Here is a 17,149-nt window from a genome sequence, read left to right on the forward strand (position 1 = left end):
GAGCCGTTGGAGCCTCTCCCGGGCCGGAGAAGGTTTGTGCCGTTGTGCTCTGGGCATGCGCAGATCGCGGCGGGAGAAACCTTCATTAACCCCCCCGTGCCCAGCCCGGCCCCGCCCCCGCTGCGGAGCTGCAGCCTCCAGGTGCCGCCGCGAGCCCGGGGGCGGGGCCGAGCGGGGGGGTCCCGGGGGCTGGGAAAGGGCGGGGGTAGTGTCGGTGCAGCCCGGACATGGCCGGGGAGCCAGTGACCCCGGGGGCGGGGAGAGAAAGGGGGCTGAGACCCCTCATTTACCGCTGCCCCCGTGGGACCCCCGCCCCCTTTCTCCCTAGAGAGCCACGAGCAGCCCCCAGGGTGACCCCCCCTCCCCAACCCCTGAGAAGTTCCCTGCCCCCCCCCGGCTGTGCCCCATTTTCTCTCCCCTTCGCCAGTGTCCAGCTCTCCCTGGGGCTGGGGGGGCTCTGGGGGTGTCTGGGGCCCTGGCCAGGGGCTCTGGGGACTGGGGGCCAGGGAAGATCTGGCAGGACCCTGGCTGGGGCTGTGGGGGTGACGGGGCCCCGGCTGTGGGGTCTGGGTACTGGGGGGTGTCTGGGGGCTGCTGCTAACCCTGATCCTGCTCCCGGATCAGTTTGTGCCACAATCCTGGCTCCAAGCGCGGCCAGGCAGCCCCCAGCCAGGCCCACTCACCCTGATAACTTTCTATCCACTTACCAAACACTGTCAGGTGAAATCACAGATTTGTCTTTTCTCCCCTCTTGAAAACTGCAGGAACTTCTGGTCCCGCAGGGAATATTCATGCCGCCTTCCCCATCAAGTCCTTATACTAGATCTTGGGGGTGCGGCAGGTGGGAAGGGGGCTAGAAATGCCACACAATGGTCTCTTCCACAAGCATTCTGGACTCCTTCTTTCTGAAATCTGGTTTCATTGAGACCATTGTTAATCCAGAGTCACTGCATGGAAAGACAAGGAGTGACTCTGGATGGACAGTGGGGCAAATGAGATCAGCAGCTCTCCCTGTGAGGAGGGGCTCTCATTAGCTGCTCTCCCCAGAGAGCTAAAGGAGGGAAGCTGCTCAAACGCTCTGTCCCTCTCTGCTCAGGATATTGGGGTTCAGCTTCCTGGGTCAGACGCTGCAGCCTCCATTGTGATCTGGGAGACCAGGCTTAGCAGCTGCTGCTCCCCCAGCAGGGACTCTCTGCTGGGATGTGACCTTAATTAAAGCTGCTTCTCTGCCCTGCCCAGGGGATGACTTTCTCCAGCTTCTACTAACCCCTTGGGGCAGCCCTGGGCTCTGTTAATACAAATTCTACCAGACTCCAAGTAACAGACAGACCTCAGGGAAAGTGCTGGGGACTGGCAAGAAAGTGACTCTGCACAAACAGCCCTTCGTCATTTCTCCTCCCATTAGCAATTGCCAGAAGCAAATCCAGCCATGGGAGAGCAAAGTCCCCAGGAATGGGACTGTCCCAGCCAGAGGAGCAGGGAGAGAGGGAGAGGGAGATAGGGGAAGGAGAGACTGAAAGGGGCAGTGGGAGAAATGAGTGGGCGGGGGGAGAGATTTCCAGCTCTCTAGTCCACCCAGACACATGTATTGCAGCATCCCTGGGCAGAACCACTTTCCAGTGAACAAGCAAAGGATCAGTCAGAGGAAAAGCCAGTTCCTGACTCTATATTCCCCCTGCTGGGGTGTGACTGCCCGGGGGTCAGTGTCTGAGGGAATCCCCCACAGTGACTCCTTGGGTTCTGCTCTTTTCTAGCCTTGTGTTCAGAGACTTTGTTATGGGATGGAGGGAGGGAGAAGGAAGGTTAAAAATCTCTCTGTGGGTTTAGCCCGGCAGGAGGGGCCAGCTCCACGCTGTAATAAAGAGATTGAGCATTTTCCCAGGATGGCAGAATCTAGGATGTCTGCCTGCAGGGAAAGGGCCTGGGGGAATTGTCCTGTGAAATTAACTAAAGCCTGTTCTGAAACCTCCACCACTGCCCTTCTCACCCTCCCAGGCTGCAGAATGACGTCCACGTTTCACTCCAGCTCATCCCATCCTGCCATGGGACAGGGGAGAGAAACAGGCAGAGGAGCCTGTTCAGGTAGGGATTGTCGGGGGGTTGCTGGTGGGTTCCTGCAGGAGGGAGAGGGACAGCAAATACACCGGAGATGGGAAGATTTGCACAGTCTGGTTTGGAGCCGGGCAGGAAATGCACAGGGTGGGGAAGGGAGGAGGACAGCTTGTGACAAACCTGCTGGGGGGAGTTTAATGAATGGCCCAGATTCTAGGAACAGACCCATGAGATTAGGAGGTGGAAATACCCTAATTTGTGAAACAGAAAATAACCCTCCTACATGGGGCTAGGAAAACTGACCAGACTCCCAGTGCTGGAGCCTGACCTGACTAACCAGCGGCTGCTGTGAGATATGAAGGGGGCACCCACCAGTGAGGGTTAGGGGAGATTCCCCTCCCTTCATATCCAGCTCCTCACAATGAGGAGAGTGTTGGGCTTCCTACGAGGGAGCTCTCCCTGGTCCCTGCTAGGGGCTCCATCTCCTGTATCGGTCTGTGGCTAGTAGGCATGTGATGGATCTGCTGGGAGAGACAAGGGGCTCTGTATTCATCCCCTTAACCTGGTGTTTCCAGGATGCTCTGAGTGGGGTGGAGGTGGGATTCTGACTGTGATCCACCCAGAGCTTGCATTTGATTGGCTTCTCTCCCCCACAAATAGTGGGAGTGGGGCATCAGGTACTGAGTGTTAGACCCTTGCTCTTTCAGGGGCCAGTGACCTTTGAGGAGGTGGCTGTGTATTTCTCCAGGGAAGAGTGGGCTCTGCTGGACCCTGCTCAGAGAGCCCTCTGCAGAGACGTCATGCAGGAGAACTATGAGAATGTGACCTCGCTGGGTAAGGATTCCTGTCCCCTCAGTTCTTGGAAGGGGAAATGAAGAGATACGGTTCATGCCAGCCCCACAATGCTACCTCTGCTCTGCCCTGTCTCTGCATCACCCCAATATGCCAGTGACCCACACCATACATTGCTGTATCAGTTTGTGATCGGTTACTTCTTAACTGGTGTAAACATTCCAGTGCACCTTCGAGAGGGTCAGCCTGTCCTTTTGTTCTGATTTAATCAATTGTCCTCAGGGGTGCCAGCCTTGACCTCAGGGTCATCAATCTGCTCTTCATTATGGATGCGCGTTGTTGATTCTTTGATGTCCTTTAAGTCTCTTGACTCCTTCTTCCTTGACTCTGGCTATAACAATGGCCTTTACACCTTCTCTTTTCCTGATGCATACATCCTCATTCACACAAACCCACTGAGAATACAAACAGTAGTATTTTATATCGAGCAAAAAGGCATTGCAAATGAAACCTTGCCTTCAATGTTTCTCTAATCTACTAACATAGACACAATAGAGAATCCTGTCTCTTATTTACTAAACCTTAAAACAAAGACATGTAGATTTAACTAGAGTGCCTAATTTGTAATACATACAGGAAACCATAGTAGACAGTGTAACTTATCCTAAAACAAAAGGTGACCAGAATCAGTCAGAAGGATTGTTCTGGTCTGTCATTCCTTTCTGCTATTCAAACGGGGTGGCTGACAGGATGAAATCAAATCATACATTAAATTCTCCCAGTACATTATAAAATCCAGCTCCCACAGCCGTATTTGAGATGTGGGTGCACCATAGATTTGTATACAGGCAATATGATATTTTCTGTCTTTTCTATCCCTTGCTTAATGATTCCCAGCATTCCGTTCGCTTTTTGACTGCTGCTGCACATTGCGTGGATGTTTTCAGAGAACTATCCATGACTCCAAGTTCTCTCTCTTGAGTGGAAACAGCTAATTTACACCTCATCATTTTGTATGTATAGTTGGGATTATGTTTTCCAATGGGCTGCACTATGTGCTATCCTGACATCCAGTACTGCTGAGATCCTGCATTCAGTACTGTCCCTGCCCTTCCTGTTCCCTTTCTCCACTGAACCCCACCAGCCCATGGTTACTGTTCCCAGCTTCCCCAGGACTCTCTCATTGTCTCTGGACCTCTCTGTCAGCAAGAAGCAGTGGCAGGGAGACTTGCCCTCTCTCTGGAGTCTTGGATTTCTGGGACATGGATTTACTTTCTCTGTGTTTTAGGAGCCTCTTTGAAATTGAGTGTCTGTGACGTTAACCACAGTGCAATCTGGAGTGAACAGCTGTGTCCCCTCAGTTCCCCAGGCTGGGGTGACTTTTACACTGTTTTACTGTGAGAGCAGCCACTCCTGGGCAGTTATCACACAGTCTCCAGCATGTAACTCACTCCCAGCTACACAGTATTTACTGCTGCTAGTCAGCGACTCAGGAGTTACAGTGCAGCACAGGAAAACCCCAGAAAAGTCTCTGTTCCCAGACTTCCCCCAGAAATGTGCATCTTTCCCTGTCCAGCACACTACTGAACAAGGCAAGCTCATATGACGTCTGTCATTTCATCAGTGGAAACTGACATGCACCAGCCTTGTTATCCCATGTAGATGAGTGGACTCATCCCTGCGGCACCCCCTGCTGCTGACTTCTGGGAATTAGCTCATTCCAGCTCCAGCGCACCCTCTGCAGGCCGGTGATCCGCCTGTCCTCTGGCCCCCGTGTCCCTCCCTGGACCTGGTGCCCCTTTTACCTGGGGTGCTGCCCATCTGGCAGTAACCCCTCAGTCTTAGGGTCTCCCCTCCCCAGGAAACTCCCATCCTCTATGTTTATGTATTGGACTGTAATATAAAATCCAATCAAACAGTCCCCCTTTTCCCTCTAGTTATTCAATAGCTGCCCAGCCCAGGTGATGACTTTCTGCAGCTGGTACTAGCCCCTTGGGGCAGTCCTGGGCCCTGTTAATACAAATTCTACCAGAGTCCAGGTAACTGAAAGACCTCTGAGAAAGTGCTGGGGACTGGCAAGAAAGTGACTCTACACAAACAGCCTCTCCTCCCATTAGCAATTGCTAGGAGCAAATCCAGCCGTGGGAGAGCAAAGCCCCCAGAAATGGGACTGTCCCAGCCAGAGGGGCAGGGAGAGTGGACAGGGGAAGGAGGAGAGACTGAAAGGGGCAGTGGGAGAAATGAGTGGGGGGAGAGATTTCCAGCTCTCTAGTCCACCCAGACACATGTATTGCAGCATCCCTGGGCAGAACCACTTTCCAGTGAACAAGAAAAGGATCAGACAGAGGAAAAGCTGGTTCTTGACTCCATATTCCCCCTGCTGGGGTGTGACTGCCGAGGGGTCAGTGTCCGAGGGAATCCCCCACAGTGACTCCTTGGGTTCTGCTCTTTTCCAGCCTTGTGTTCAGAGACTTTGTTATCCGATTGGGGGAGGGAGAAGGAAGGTTAAAAATCTCTCTGTGGGCTTAGCCTGGCAGGAGGGGCCAGCTCCACACTGTAATAAAGAGATTGAGCATTTTCCCAGCATGGCAGAATCTAGGATGTCTATCGGCAGGGAAAGGGCCTGGGGGAATCATCCTGTGACATTAACTAAAGCCTGTTCTGTAACCCCCACAACTGCCCTTCTCACCCTCCCAGGCTGCAGAATGACGTCCATGTTTCACTCCAGCTCATCCCATCCTGCCATGGGACAGGGGAGAGAAATGGCTGCAGAGGAGCCTGTTCAGGTAGGGATTGTCGGGGGGTTGCTGGTGGGTTCCTGCAGGAGGGAGAGGGACAGCAAATACATCGGAGATGGGAAGATTTGCACAGTCTGGTTTGGAGCCGGGCAGGAAATGCACAAGGTGGGGAAGGGAGGAGGACAGCTTGTGACATTCCTGCTGGGGGGAGTTTAATGAATGGCCCAGATTCTAGGAACAGACCCATGAGATTAGGAGGTGGAAATACCCTAATTTGTGAAACAGAAAATAACCCTCCTACATGGGGCTAGGAAAACTGACCAGATTCCCAGTGCTGGAGCCTGACCTGACTAACCAGTGGCTGCTGTGAGATATGAAGGGGGCACCCATCAGTGAGGTTTAGGGGAGATTCCCCTCCTTTCGTATCCAGCTCTGCACAATGAGGAGGGTGTTGGGCTTACTACCGGAGATCTCTCCCTGGTCCCTGCTAGGGGCTCCATCTCCTTTATCCGTCTGTGGCTAGTAGGTGTGTGATGGATCTGCTGGGAGAGAAAAGGGACTCTCTATTCGTCCCCTTAACCTGGTGTTTCCAGGATGCTCTGAGTGGGGTGGAGGTGGGACTCTGACTGTAATCCACCCAGAGCTTGCATTTGATTGGCTTCTCTCCCCCAGAAATAGTGGGGCTGTGAGTGAGGCAGCAGGTACTGAGTGTTGGACTCTTGCTCTTTCAGAGGCCAGTGACCTTCAAGGAGGTGGCTGTGTATTTCTCCAGGGAAGAGTGGGCTCTGCTGGACTCTGCTCAGAGAGCCCTCTGCAGAGACGTCATGCAGGAGAACTATGAGACTGTGACCTCGCTGGGTAAGGGTTCCTGTCACCTCAGTTCTTGGAAGGGGAAATGAAGAGATACGGTTCATGCCAGCCCCACAATGCTACCTCTGCTCTGTCCTGTCTCTGCATCACCCCAGTATGCCAGTGACCCACACACTGCCACAGACCCTCCCCTGCTGCAGAGCACAGGAACAGTATTACCTAGTGTCAAATATCTCCTGTTTGCTCAAGTAAACTTCTTTGAGATGGGGCGACCACATCTGCATGCAGTGTTATGCTCCTACAAAGCACATGGGATCTTTATAGAGGAAGGTAAATATACAGCATTTATTCAGAATACAGCAGTTAGCATCTCTCTCTCTCTCTCTCACACACACACACACACACACACACACACACACACACACACACACACACACACACACACACACACACACACTCTCTCTCTCTCTCTCTCTCTCTCTGCACCAGTGATGTTCATAGTAACCAGTCTGTTGTAGCTTCTAATGACTCTTGCATCCGAAGAAGTGGGTATTCACCCACGAAAGCTCATGCTGCAAAACGTCTGTTAGTCTATAAGGTGCCACAGGATTCTTTGCTTATAGTAGACAGTGTAACTTATCCTAAAACAAAAGGTGACCATAATGAGTCAGAAGGATTGTTCTGGTCTGTCATTCCTTTCTGCTATTCAAACAGGGTGGCTGACAGGATGAAATCAAATCATACATTAAATTCTCAGAGTACATTATAAAATCCAGCTCCTACAGTTGTATTCGAGATGTGGATGTACCGTAGATTTATATAGAGGCAATATGATATTTTCTGTCTTTTCTATCCCTTGCTTAATGTTTCCCAACATTCCGTTCGCTTTTTGACTGCTGCTGCACATTGCGTGGATGTTTTCAGAGAACTAAAGAGAAGTATCAGTAGAGGAGGTTTTGGAATTAATTGATAAACTCAACATTAACAAGTCACCGGGACCAGATGGCATTCACCCAAGAGTTCTGAAAGAACTCAAATGTGAAGTTGCGGAACTATTAACTAAGGTTTGTAACCTGTCCTTTAAATCGGCTTCGGTACCCAATGATTGGAAGTTAGCTAATGTAACGCCAATATTTAAAAAGGGCTCTAGGGGTGATCCCGGCAATTACAGACCGGTAAGTCTAACGTCGGTACCGGGCAAATTAGTTGAAACAATAGTAAAGAATAAAATTGTCAGACACATAGAAAAACATAAACTCTTGAGCAATAGTCAACATGGTTTCTGTAAAGGGAAATCGTGTCTTACTAATCTATTAGAGTTCTTTGAAGGGGTCAACAAACATGTGGACAAGGGGATCCGTGGACATAGTGTACTTAGATTTCCAGAAAGCCTTTGACAAGGTCCTCACCAAAGGCTCTTACGTAAATTAAGCTGTCATGGGATAAAAGGAAAGGTCCTTTCATGGATTGAGAACTGGTTAAAGGACAGGGAACAAAGGGTAGGAATTAATGGTAAATTCTCAGAATGGAGAGGGGTAACTAGTGGTGTTCCCCAAGGGTCAGTCCTAGGACCAATCCTATTCAATTTATTCATAAATGATCTGGAGAAAGGGGTAAACAGTGAGGTGGCAAAGTTTGCAGATGATACTAAACTACTCAAGATAGTTAAGACCAAAGCAGATTGTGAAGAACTTCAAAAAGATCTCACAAAACTAAGTGATTGGGCAACAAAATGGCAAATGAAATTTAATGTGGATAAATGTAAAGTAATGCACATTGGAAAAAATAACCCCAACTATACATACAACATGATGGGGGCTAATTTAGCTACAACGAGTCAGGAAAAAGATCTTGGAGTTATCGTGGATAGTTCTCTGAAGATGTCCACGCAGTGTGCAGAGGCGGTCAAAAAAGCAAACAGGATGTTAGGAATCATTAAAAAGGGGATAGAGAATAAGACTGAGAATATATTATTGCCCTTATATAAATCCATGGTACGCCCACATCTCGAATACTGTGTACAGATGTGGTCTCCTCACCTCAAAAAAGATATTCTAGCACTAGAAAAGGTTCAGAAAAGAGCAACTAAAATGATTAGGGGTTTAGAGAAGGTCCCATATGAGGAAAGATTAAAGAGGCTAGGACTCTTCAGTTTGGAAAAGAGAAGACTAAGGGGGGACATGATAGAGGTATATAAAATCATGAGTGATGTTGAGAAAGTGGATAAGGAAAAGTTATTTACTTATTCACATAATATAAGAACTAGGGGTCACCAAATGAAATTAATAGGCAGCAGGTTTAAAACAAATAAAAGGAAGTTCTTCTTCACGCAGCGCACAGTCAACTTGTGGAACTCCTTACCTGAGGAGGTTGTGAAGGCTAGGACTATAACAATGTTTAAAAGGGGACTGGATAAATTCATGGTGGCTAAGTCCATAAATGGCTATTAGCCAGGATGGGTAAGAATGGTGTCCCTAGCCTCTGTTCATCAGAGGATGGAGATGGATGGCAGGAGAGAGATCACTTGATCATTGCCTGTTAGGTTCACTCCCTCAGGGGCACCTGGCATTGGCCACTGTCGGTAGACAGATACTGGGCTAGATGGACCTTTAGTCTGACCCGGTACGGCCTTTCTTATGTTCTTATGTTCTTATGTAACTATCCATGACTCCAAGTTCTCTGTCTTGAGTGGAAACAGCTAATTTAGACCTCATCATTTTGTATGTCTAGTTGGGATTATGTTTTCCAATGGGCTGCACTATGTGCTGTCCTGACATCTAGTACTGCTGAGATCCTGCATTCAGTACTGTCCCTGCCCTTCCTGTTCCCTTTCTCCACTGAACCCCACCAGCCCATGGTTACTGTCCCCAGCTTCCCCAGGACTCTCTCATTGTCTCTGGACCTCTCCGTCAGCAAGAAGCAGTGGCAGGGAGACTTGCCCTCTCTCTGGAGTCTTGGATTTCTGGGACATGGATTTACTTTCTCTGTGTTTTGGGAGCCTCTTTGAAATTGAGTGTCTGTGACATTAGCCACAGTGCAATCTGGAGTGTTGAACAGCTGTGTCCCCTCAGTTCTCCAGGCTGAGGTGACTTTTACACTGTTTTACTGTGAGAGCAGCCGCTCCTGGGCAGGTAACACGCAGTCTCCAGCATGTAACTCGCTCCCAGCTACACAGTATTTAGTGCTGCTAGTCAGCGACTCAGGAGTTACAGTGCAGCACAGGAAAACCCCAGAAAAGTCTCTGTTCCCAGACTTCCCCCAGAAAGGTGCATCTTTCCCTGTCCAGCACACCACTGAACAAGGCAAGCTCATATGACGTCTGTCATTTCATCAGTGGAAAATGACATGCACCAGCCTTGTTATCCCATGTAGATGAGTGGACTCATCCCTGCGGCACCCCCTGCTGGTGACTTCTGGGAATTAGCTCATTCCAGCTCCGGTGCACCCTCTGCAGGCCGGTGATCCGCCTGTCCTCTGGTCCCTGTGTCCCTCCCTGGACCTGGTGCCCCTTTTACCTGGGGTGCTGCCCTCTGGCAGTAACCCCTCAGTCTTAGGGTCTCCCCTCCCCAGGGAACTCCCACCCACTATTCCCACCTCGGCTCAGTATAAGGCCAGTCATCGTCTAGCCCCACACCCTGGGGCAGGCTGCAGTATCAGCAACTCATCACTGGTAAGGAGGGTTTGGACCTGCTGCCTTTGCCTACCGCTGGGCTGCCCTCTGCAACCCCCCAGTACCTATTGCCTTCTGCTAGGCCGCAGCCTGGGGCTTTCCAGGCTGGAGCTCCCCAGCTCCTCTGCCTTTCCCCAGCCCTGCTCCACTCCGGTACCCTGTGTCCAGCTCCCTGCAGCCAGGCCCATCTCCCTCTACAAACAGAGAGAGACTCTATCTGCCCCTGGCTTCTCTGCCTTTATAGGGCAGCTGAGTCTGTTTGGGGCGTGGCCCCAGCTGCAGCCACTTCCCCCAATCAGCCCAGCCTAAAAGCTGCTTTCTCCAGCCACAGCCCCCTCCCAGGGCTGTTTTTAACCCTTCAGGGCAGGAGCGGGGGTCCACCCCGCTACATCCCAAATGCAGTTTCCAACACACTTTAATCCAAACACGCTAGTTGGATAAAACAATAAAACAAGATTGTTAATTACCAAAAAAAAAAGATTTTCAGTGACTACAGGTAACAAGTCATAAAAGTCAGAATTGTTTACAAAAGAAATGCAAGATAAACCACAAATAAATTTGTTAGTCTCTAAGGTGCCACAAGTACTCCTGTTCTTTTTACAAACTAATGTGTAAGTCAGGGGTGGGTAAACTACGGCCCGCAGGCCACATCCGGCCCCTGAGCTCCCGGCCGGGGAGGCTCCCCCGTCCCCTCCTCTCCCCTGCTGTCCCCTCGCCCCCACTGTCCCCCTGCAGCCTCAACATGCCGCGCCACCAGCGCTCTGGCCCACCACTCCTGGGCAGTGCTGCAGCGGTGGGGCTGCGAGCTCCTACTGTTCTGAGTGGCATGGTAAGGGGGCTGGTCTGCGCACTCCTGAGGGACCCCGTGTCTAGCTGCAGCAGGCCGCGTGGCTGTGGTAAGGGGGCCAGGGCCAGGGGGTTGGATAAGGGGCAGAGAGCCCTGGGGGGCAGTCAGGGGACAGGGAGCAGGGGACGGTTGGGCGGGGTCAGGGATGGGGAACTGGGGGGTTGGATAGGTGTAGGAGTCCCGGGGTCTGTCAGGGGGCGGGGGTGTGGATATGGGTTCATATCCAGGACGCCACCCCCTACCCAACCACGCGGCTACCTGTCCCGTGAATGCCCTGACCTCTATCCACCCCGCTGCCCACTGACAGACCCTTGGGACTCCCACACCTATCCAGCCCCGTCCCCAGAACCTCCACCCCATCCAACTGTCCCCTGACTGCCCCCTGGGACTCCCTGCCCCTTATCCAACGCCCCCACCTCCTTACCATGCCGCTCAGAGCAGCGTGTCTGGCAGCCACGTGGGCCACGCAGAGCCAGACACATTGCCCTGCAGGAGCGCACAGCCCCGCCCCGCCCCGCAGGAGCGCTGCCCGCACGGTGGCGTGGCTGTGGGGGAGGGGCTAGCCTCCCTAGCCGGGAGCTCAGGGTCCGGGCAGGATGGTCCTGTCGGCTGGATGTGGCCCGTGGGCCGTAATTTGCCCATCCCTGATCAAGGGCATAAACCTATTGAGTCAGCAAGACATGCAGGGGTATGTCTGTGTGCTGAGACCTACGAGGCTTTTCCATGACATGTGCTGTGAAGCTTGTGTTTGGGACACAGGAAGTACAAGCCACATGGCAAAGGGAATATAAAGGGCAGCTGCATCATCTCCATTTTGTCTTCAATCCCTCTTCCTACCTCTGGAGCAACTTCTCTACAAATTGAAGCCTGGAACAAAGGACTGAAAGACCCATCGAACTTGTGGATGTGTTCCAGACGGACTTTCAAGCCAGCAGCTCAACAATACTGCTAATAACCTGATATATAGATTTTGGAATGCATCTCACTGCTTTTCCATTTAACAACTTTTTTTGTGTCGTGTCCTGTCTTGTCTTTCCATGCTAAAGGATTGGCTGGCAGTGTGGTCTTTTGGGTAAGATCCAAACCTATAGTGATCTTGTAATGTGGCTGACCCTTTGGGGTCAGAAAAACATTTTGTATATGAGCAGAGTTTTTAAATAACCTCTCACTGTACTGGACCTAGGTGCTGATTGGGAGTCGAAGAACTGGAGTGCAATAAAGGGGGCCCTGTGATTTCTTTTTTCAGCTTCTCGGTAACCCGTGTGTGGGATCAGAAGCACAGTTTGTGACTGGTCGGTGAATTTAACTTCCATGTTAACCACCAGTTTTGGGAGCATCTGCTCTCCCTTTTTCATCCTGCCCTGACCCTGGCATTTTCAGTGTGGACTGCCCCAGGCACACCCGTCACACTAAGCACTGAAGTTAAATTAATAGAATGTTTTTTATGACAAAGTTATGAAATCAAGTGACCTCCTTTGTTTTCTTTCATCTGAGCAGGGTTTCCAATTTCCCAACCTGATGTGATCTCCCAGCTGGAAGAAGGGGAAGAGCCATGGGTCCCAGACCTCCAGGGTTCAGAGGAAAGAGAGATCCTGAGAGCTCCCTGCACAGGTGAGGAAATATTAAACCAACTCAGAATCTGTAAGTGCCTGAAGGAAACATCTGGGATGCCCTACAATGCCCTTGGAAGGTGTCTCAGTTCAATATTGTCCCTAGCAGGGGTCGTATCCTTAGGGTAAATATAGCTCATGGCTTCCTGTAGACACTAGCAGACACCAGGCAGTAGCTTCCTCCTTTCCCCCTGTGAATTTGGATGGGATGTGAAGCCTGAATTGATCCCCTCCTCTCTCCTGTTTGGGGAAGAACTTGGGGAGTTCAGTTCCTGATTTTTATTTGACCTCTCTCCAGTACTTGTATTGGTTTGGCCTTCCCCTTTCCATCCCTGTTTGAGGTTTCTGTCTCTATCACAGCAGGTGAAGCAATGGTATACGAGAAAGAGGAGCAGAATTCTCAGCAGGAAAATGTTGAGCAAGTGGATAAACACAGAGCATTATCACAAAGATCGAAAAGGAATGTGTCCTGGAGTCATAAGCAGGAAAAATCCCATGACATTCAGCACAGACCAGAAGGAGAGCAGGGAAACCAGCCAGGGGAGAAAGTGGGTAAATGTATTTCCTGTCAGGAAACTCAGAAGGACCTCAAGGAAACCACAACACAACAGGAAATCCTCAGCAGAAAGAGAAAAAATACATGCAGTGAGTTTGGGGAAAACGTATGTGATTACTCCATCCTTATAAAGCATCACAGAATCCACACAGGGAAGAGGCCCTATGAATGCACTGAGTGTGGAAAATGCTTCCCTAGCAACTCAGCCCTTTCTCAACATCAGAGAATTCACACAGGGGAGAGGCCCTATGAATGCAGTGAGTGCGGGAAAACCTTCAGTCGCAGTTCACACCTTATTACGCATCAGAGAATCCACACAGAGGAGAGGCCCTATGAATGCAGTGAGTGTGGAAAATGCTTCACTAGCAGCTCAGGCCTTTATCAACATCAGAGAATCCACACAGGGGAGAGGCCCTATGAATGCAGTGAATGTGGGGGAAAATTCAATCGCAGCTCAGTCCTTATTAGACATCAGAGACTCCACACAGGGAAGAGGCCCTATGAATGCAGTGAGTGTGGGAAAAGCTTCACTAGCAGCTCAAACCTTCTTACCCATCAGAGAATCCACACAGGGGAGAGGCCCTATGAATGCAGTGAGTGTGGAAAATGCTTCACTGACAGCTCAGCCCTTTCTCAACATCAGATAATCCACAGAGGGGAGAGGCCCTATGAATGCAGTGAGTGTGGGAAAACCTTCAGTCGCAGTTCACACCTTATTAGGCATCAGAGAATCCACACAGGGAAGAGGCCCTATGAATGCCGTGAGTGTGGGAAAAGCTTCACTAGCAGCTCAAACCTTCTTGCCCATCAGAGAATCCACACAGGGGAGAGGCCCTATGAATGCAGTGAGTGTGGAAAATGCTTCACTAGCAGCTCAGGCCTTTATCAACATCAGAGAATCCACACAGGGGAGAGGCCCTATGAATGCAGTGAGTGTGGAAAATGCTTCACTAGCAGCTCAGGCCTTTATCAACATCAGAGAATCCACACAGGGGAGAGGCCCTATGAATGCAGTGAGTGTGAAAAATGCTTCACTGACAGCTCAGCCCTTTCTCAACATCAGAGAATCCACACAGGGGAGAGGCCCTATGAATGCTGTGAATGTGGGGGAAAATTCAATCGCAGCTCAGACCTTATTAGACATCAGAGAATCCACACAGGGAAGAGGCCCTATGAATGCAGCGAGTGTGGGAAAACCTTCAATCGCAGCTCAAACCTTCTTACCCATCAGAGAATCCACACAGGGGAGAGGCCCTATGAATGCAGTGAGTGTGGAAAATGCTTCACTGACAGCTCAGTCCTTTCTAAACATCAGAGAATCCACACAGGGGAAAGGCCCTATGAATGCAGTGAGTGTGGGAAAACCTTCAGTCGCAGTTCACACCTTATTAGGCATCAGAGAATCCACAAAGGGAAGAGGCCCTATGAATGCAGTGAGTGTGGGAAAAACTTCACTAGCAGCTCAAGCCTTTCTAAACATCAGAGAATCCACACCGGTGGGAGACCTTATAAATGCAGTGAGTGCAGGAAAACCTTCTGTGGGCACTTAGCCCATGTTAGTCATCAGAGAATCTGCAAGGGAGAGCAACAACATAAACACCTCTAGGGCTATCAATACTTTTTTTTCTCTAATAATTTTCCTGATTCCCACATAGTAACTTTTACAGCTGTTTGAACTGTTTGCAGCATGGTTATCCCTCAGTTTGACCAGATGAGTGGCCATTTTTGTCGTTTGCCCTGTTTTGAAGTGGACCCATTTGTCCTTTCTATCAACTCCATTATCCCATGAGTAATTCAAGTGTGTCCTTCCTATCAGGAACCAGGGAGCATCACATTTATACTATTCCTCCTATTTCAAAATTATTGTTAGTCACTAGTGATACAGATTGTATCATTGCCTGTTGTTCTCACATTGCTCTGGGTTGTGCTGAAGAGCAGATATAATGGGAATTTTTCAAATTATAGTTAAATGAAGAGGAGCAGGGGCAGGAAAAAAAAGTGTAATTTCAGCCTCTGTGACACTGGAAAGAGATGGGGAGACGCAGAGATTCCCTCCTTCCCCATCACTGCAGAACTGTTACCTTTTGTCTGAGCCATGCAGAGGTTATCATCATCACATTCTATCCATCCACTTCTCAAAGTGTCCTGTGAGGAACAGTTCTCAGCTGTCTGTGCTTGGAGATGATGCTTTGACTTCTTTAATCTTATATCAGAGTCACTCTGAGATGAAAGTGTCAAAGACCTGGAAGGGGAATTCAAATGGATTCCAAACACAGTGTGATCATTGGGAGTTTAAATCGCAGGTTCCATCTATTGGTAAAGCCACTTTTGGCAAGGTGTGAGTGGTTTTGTCCCTAATTATAGCAATGCTCGGATAATAAAATTTTGTAAATAACATAACTGGCTATTGAGACAGTGCTGAGCGAAGTATGTTTGAATGGATCAGAGGAGAATGTGATGGGAGAATCTCTTGTCCTGATTCTGAATAATCAGATATAACCTGCTCTGGAATTTCACTTCACACTTTCATTGCCATGTATTCTAGCTCTCTGTGATGTGGGTTTCTATCTTTCCTGAAGGCTGTTTGGTCACTCAATTGGATAGTAGTTCAGTTTGATAGGATGTAGCGCAGATTTATTGGAGAATTTAAGACAAATGACTATTTGCTAAAATCATCATTTCTCACTTCAGCTTTGCTTTTTCCCCATCCCTGCACGATGTCATGGAGAAGGTTGAAGTGCAGTTCTGTGTGCATTAGAGGACTCTCCAATTTACTGGACAGGCTAACAAAGAAACAGCAGTGATTTAAAGTCTGTACTCAGAAATGGTGAACAACAGCAGAACCCGAACTAACTGAAGGAAGTGCATATGATCACTGTGTAGTTCAATTGTTTAAGTCAATATTGTCCCAGATGTTCTGGGGAGAAAATTCCATGCTAAGTGATTTTTGAACTAGGCACAATGCCCAGGTATTTGGTTCCAAAGCCTTTGTAACCCAGGCCCTACAGAAGATCTTTCGTAGCTAATCTTATTGTATCGGAGATGCTGCCCTTCATGATGCAGATGTTGAGGAAATAGAAGCAGAGTTTTGTTGAATTTATCCTTTGTAGGTGCTAAAAATGTATATAGATCAAATCAGTTTTGGAAATCTAATAGCTGCAGAAAAATAGCGATTTTTTAATAGAAACTCCAACTCTGGTCACTAATGAAGATTGTGATCCAGCCCTGTATCCAGTCCCTTGCCTGGAACTGTGCCACCAAATTAAAGAAAAGCTGGGCATGTTTTGGTAAGCCTCACTAACACTGCTGAGATTTGGAGAGGTTTTGTAAAGGATTCTACTTTGGAGAAGTGTAAATTTATCCTAACCAAGGCCAAGGATTTGGAAAGAGCTGGGGCTGAAAGAGTCCACATCCAGTTCTTGGTTTCCACCCCAGTAAAGGAAGCTGTGGTGACCAGTGACCCAAGGAAAATTGTTTGTACAACTCCATTTTCTAGTTCAGTGTCACTGATTACAGTTCCAAAGGATGCCAGGTTACATTGAGAACAATCATCCTTCACCATTTGGATCCAAAGAGAGAGTGCTTCAAAGGACATTCCTTCCCCGTGGATCCCAAACTGGCTGCCTGATTGGGTAACAAGGACTTCAAGGCTGTAGAAATGATGGTAACCAATGAGGCAATGAATGTATCAGGCTCCAATTTCAGACTTCTGGACACTCGCATGTTGAGTTCTGATTCTATGGTTTTGTGTCTGATGCTGTGGCTACACAATAAAGCTGATGTTGGTGCAGCTGCACCAATGTAGCTGTGCTGCTGTAGCGCTGCTATTACAGACGCTTTCAGCCAATGGGAGAGATTTCTCTCATCGGACTTGATTAGTCCAACCCTCGCAAGCGGCAGTGGCTCTTTTGGCAGGAGAAGTTCTGCTGCTGATGTATCGCTATCTACACAGGGGGTTAGGGCTGTGTAACTACATTGCTCAGTGGTGTGGATTTTTCACACATCGGAGTAATATAGTTAACCGATAAATGTCTTTAGTGTAGACCAGACAGTTCTCTCTTGTGTTTTATGCAT

At 49.3% G+C, this 17,149-nt stretch overlaps 1 protein-coding gene across 1 annotated transcript in view; it reads left to right on the forward strand.

The window, feature by feature from the left end:
- LOC120385194 (zinc finger protein 850-like) overlaps nt 1–14,606 on the forward strand; it is a gene marked incomplete at both ends in the record, with an annotated part of 60,149 nt that extends 45,543 nt beyond the window's left edge. The window contains one exon of the mRNA XM_039504298.1: nt 13,274–14,606. Coding sequence (XP_039360232.1) covers nt 13,274–14,606 — 1,333 coding nt within the window. The remainder of the gene's footprint in view (nt 1–13,273) is intronic.
- Between the last annotated feature and the right edge of the window lie 2,543 nt (nt 14,607–17,149).

Source organism: Mauremys reevesii, linkage group 17, assembly GCF_016161935.1.
Source record: "Mauremys reevesii isolate NIE-2019 linkage group 17, ASM1616193v1, whole genome shotgun sequence".
Classification (NCBI taxonomy): Eukaryota; Metazoa; Chordata; order Testudines; family Geoemydidae; genus Mauremys; species Mauremys reevesii.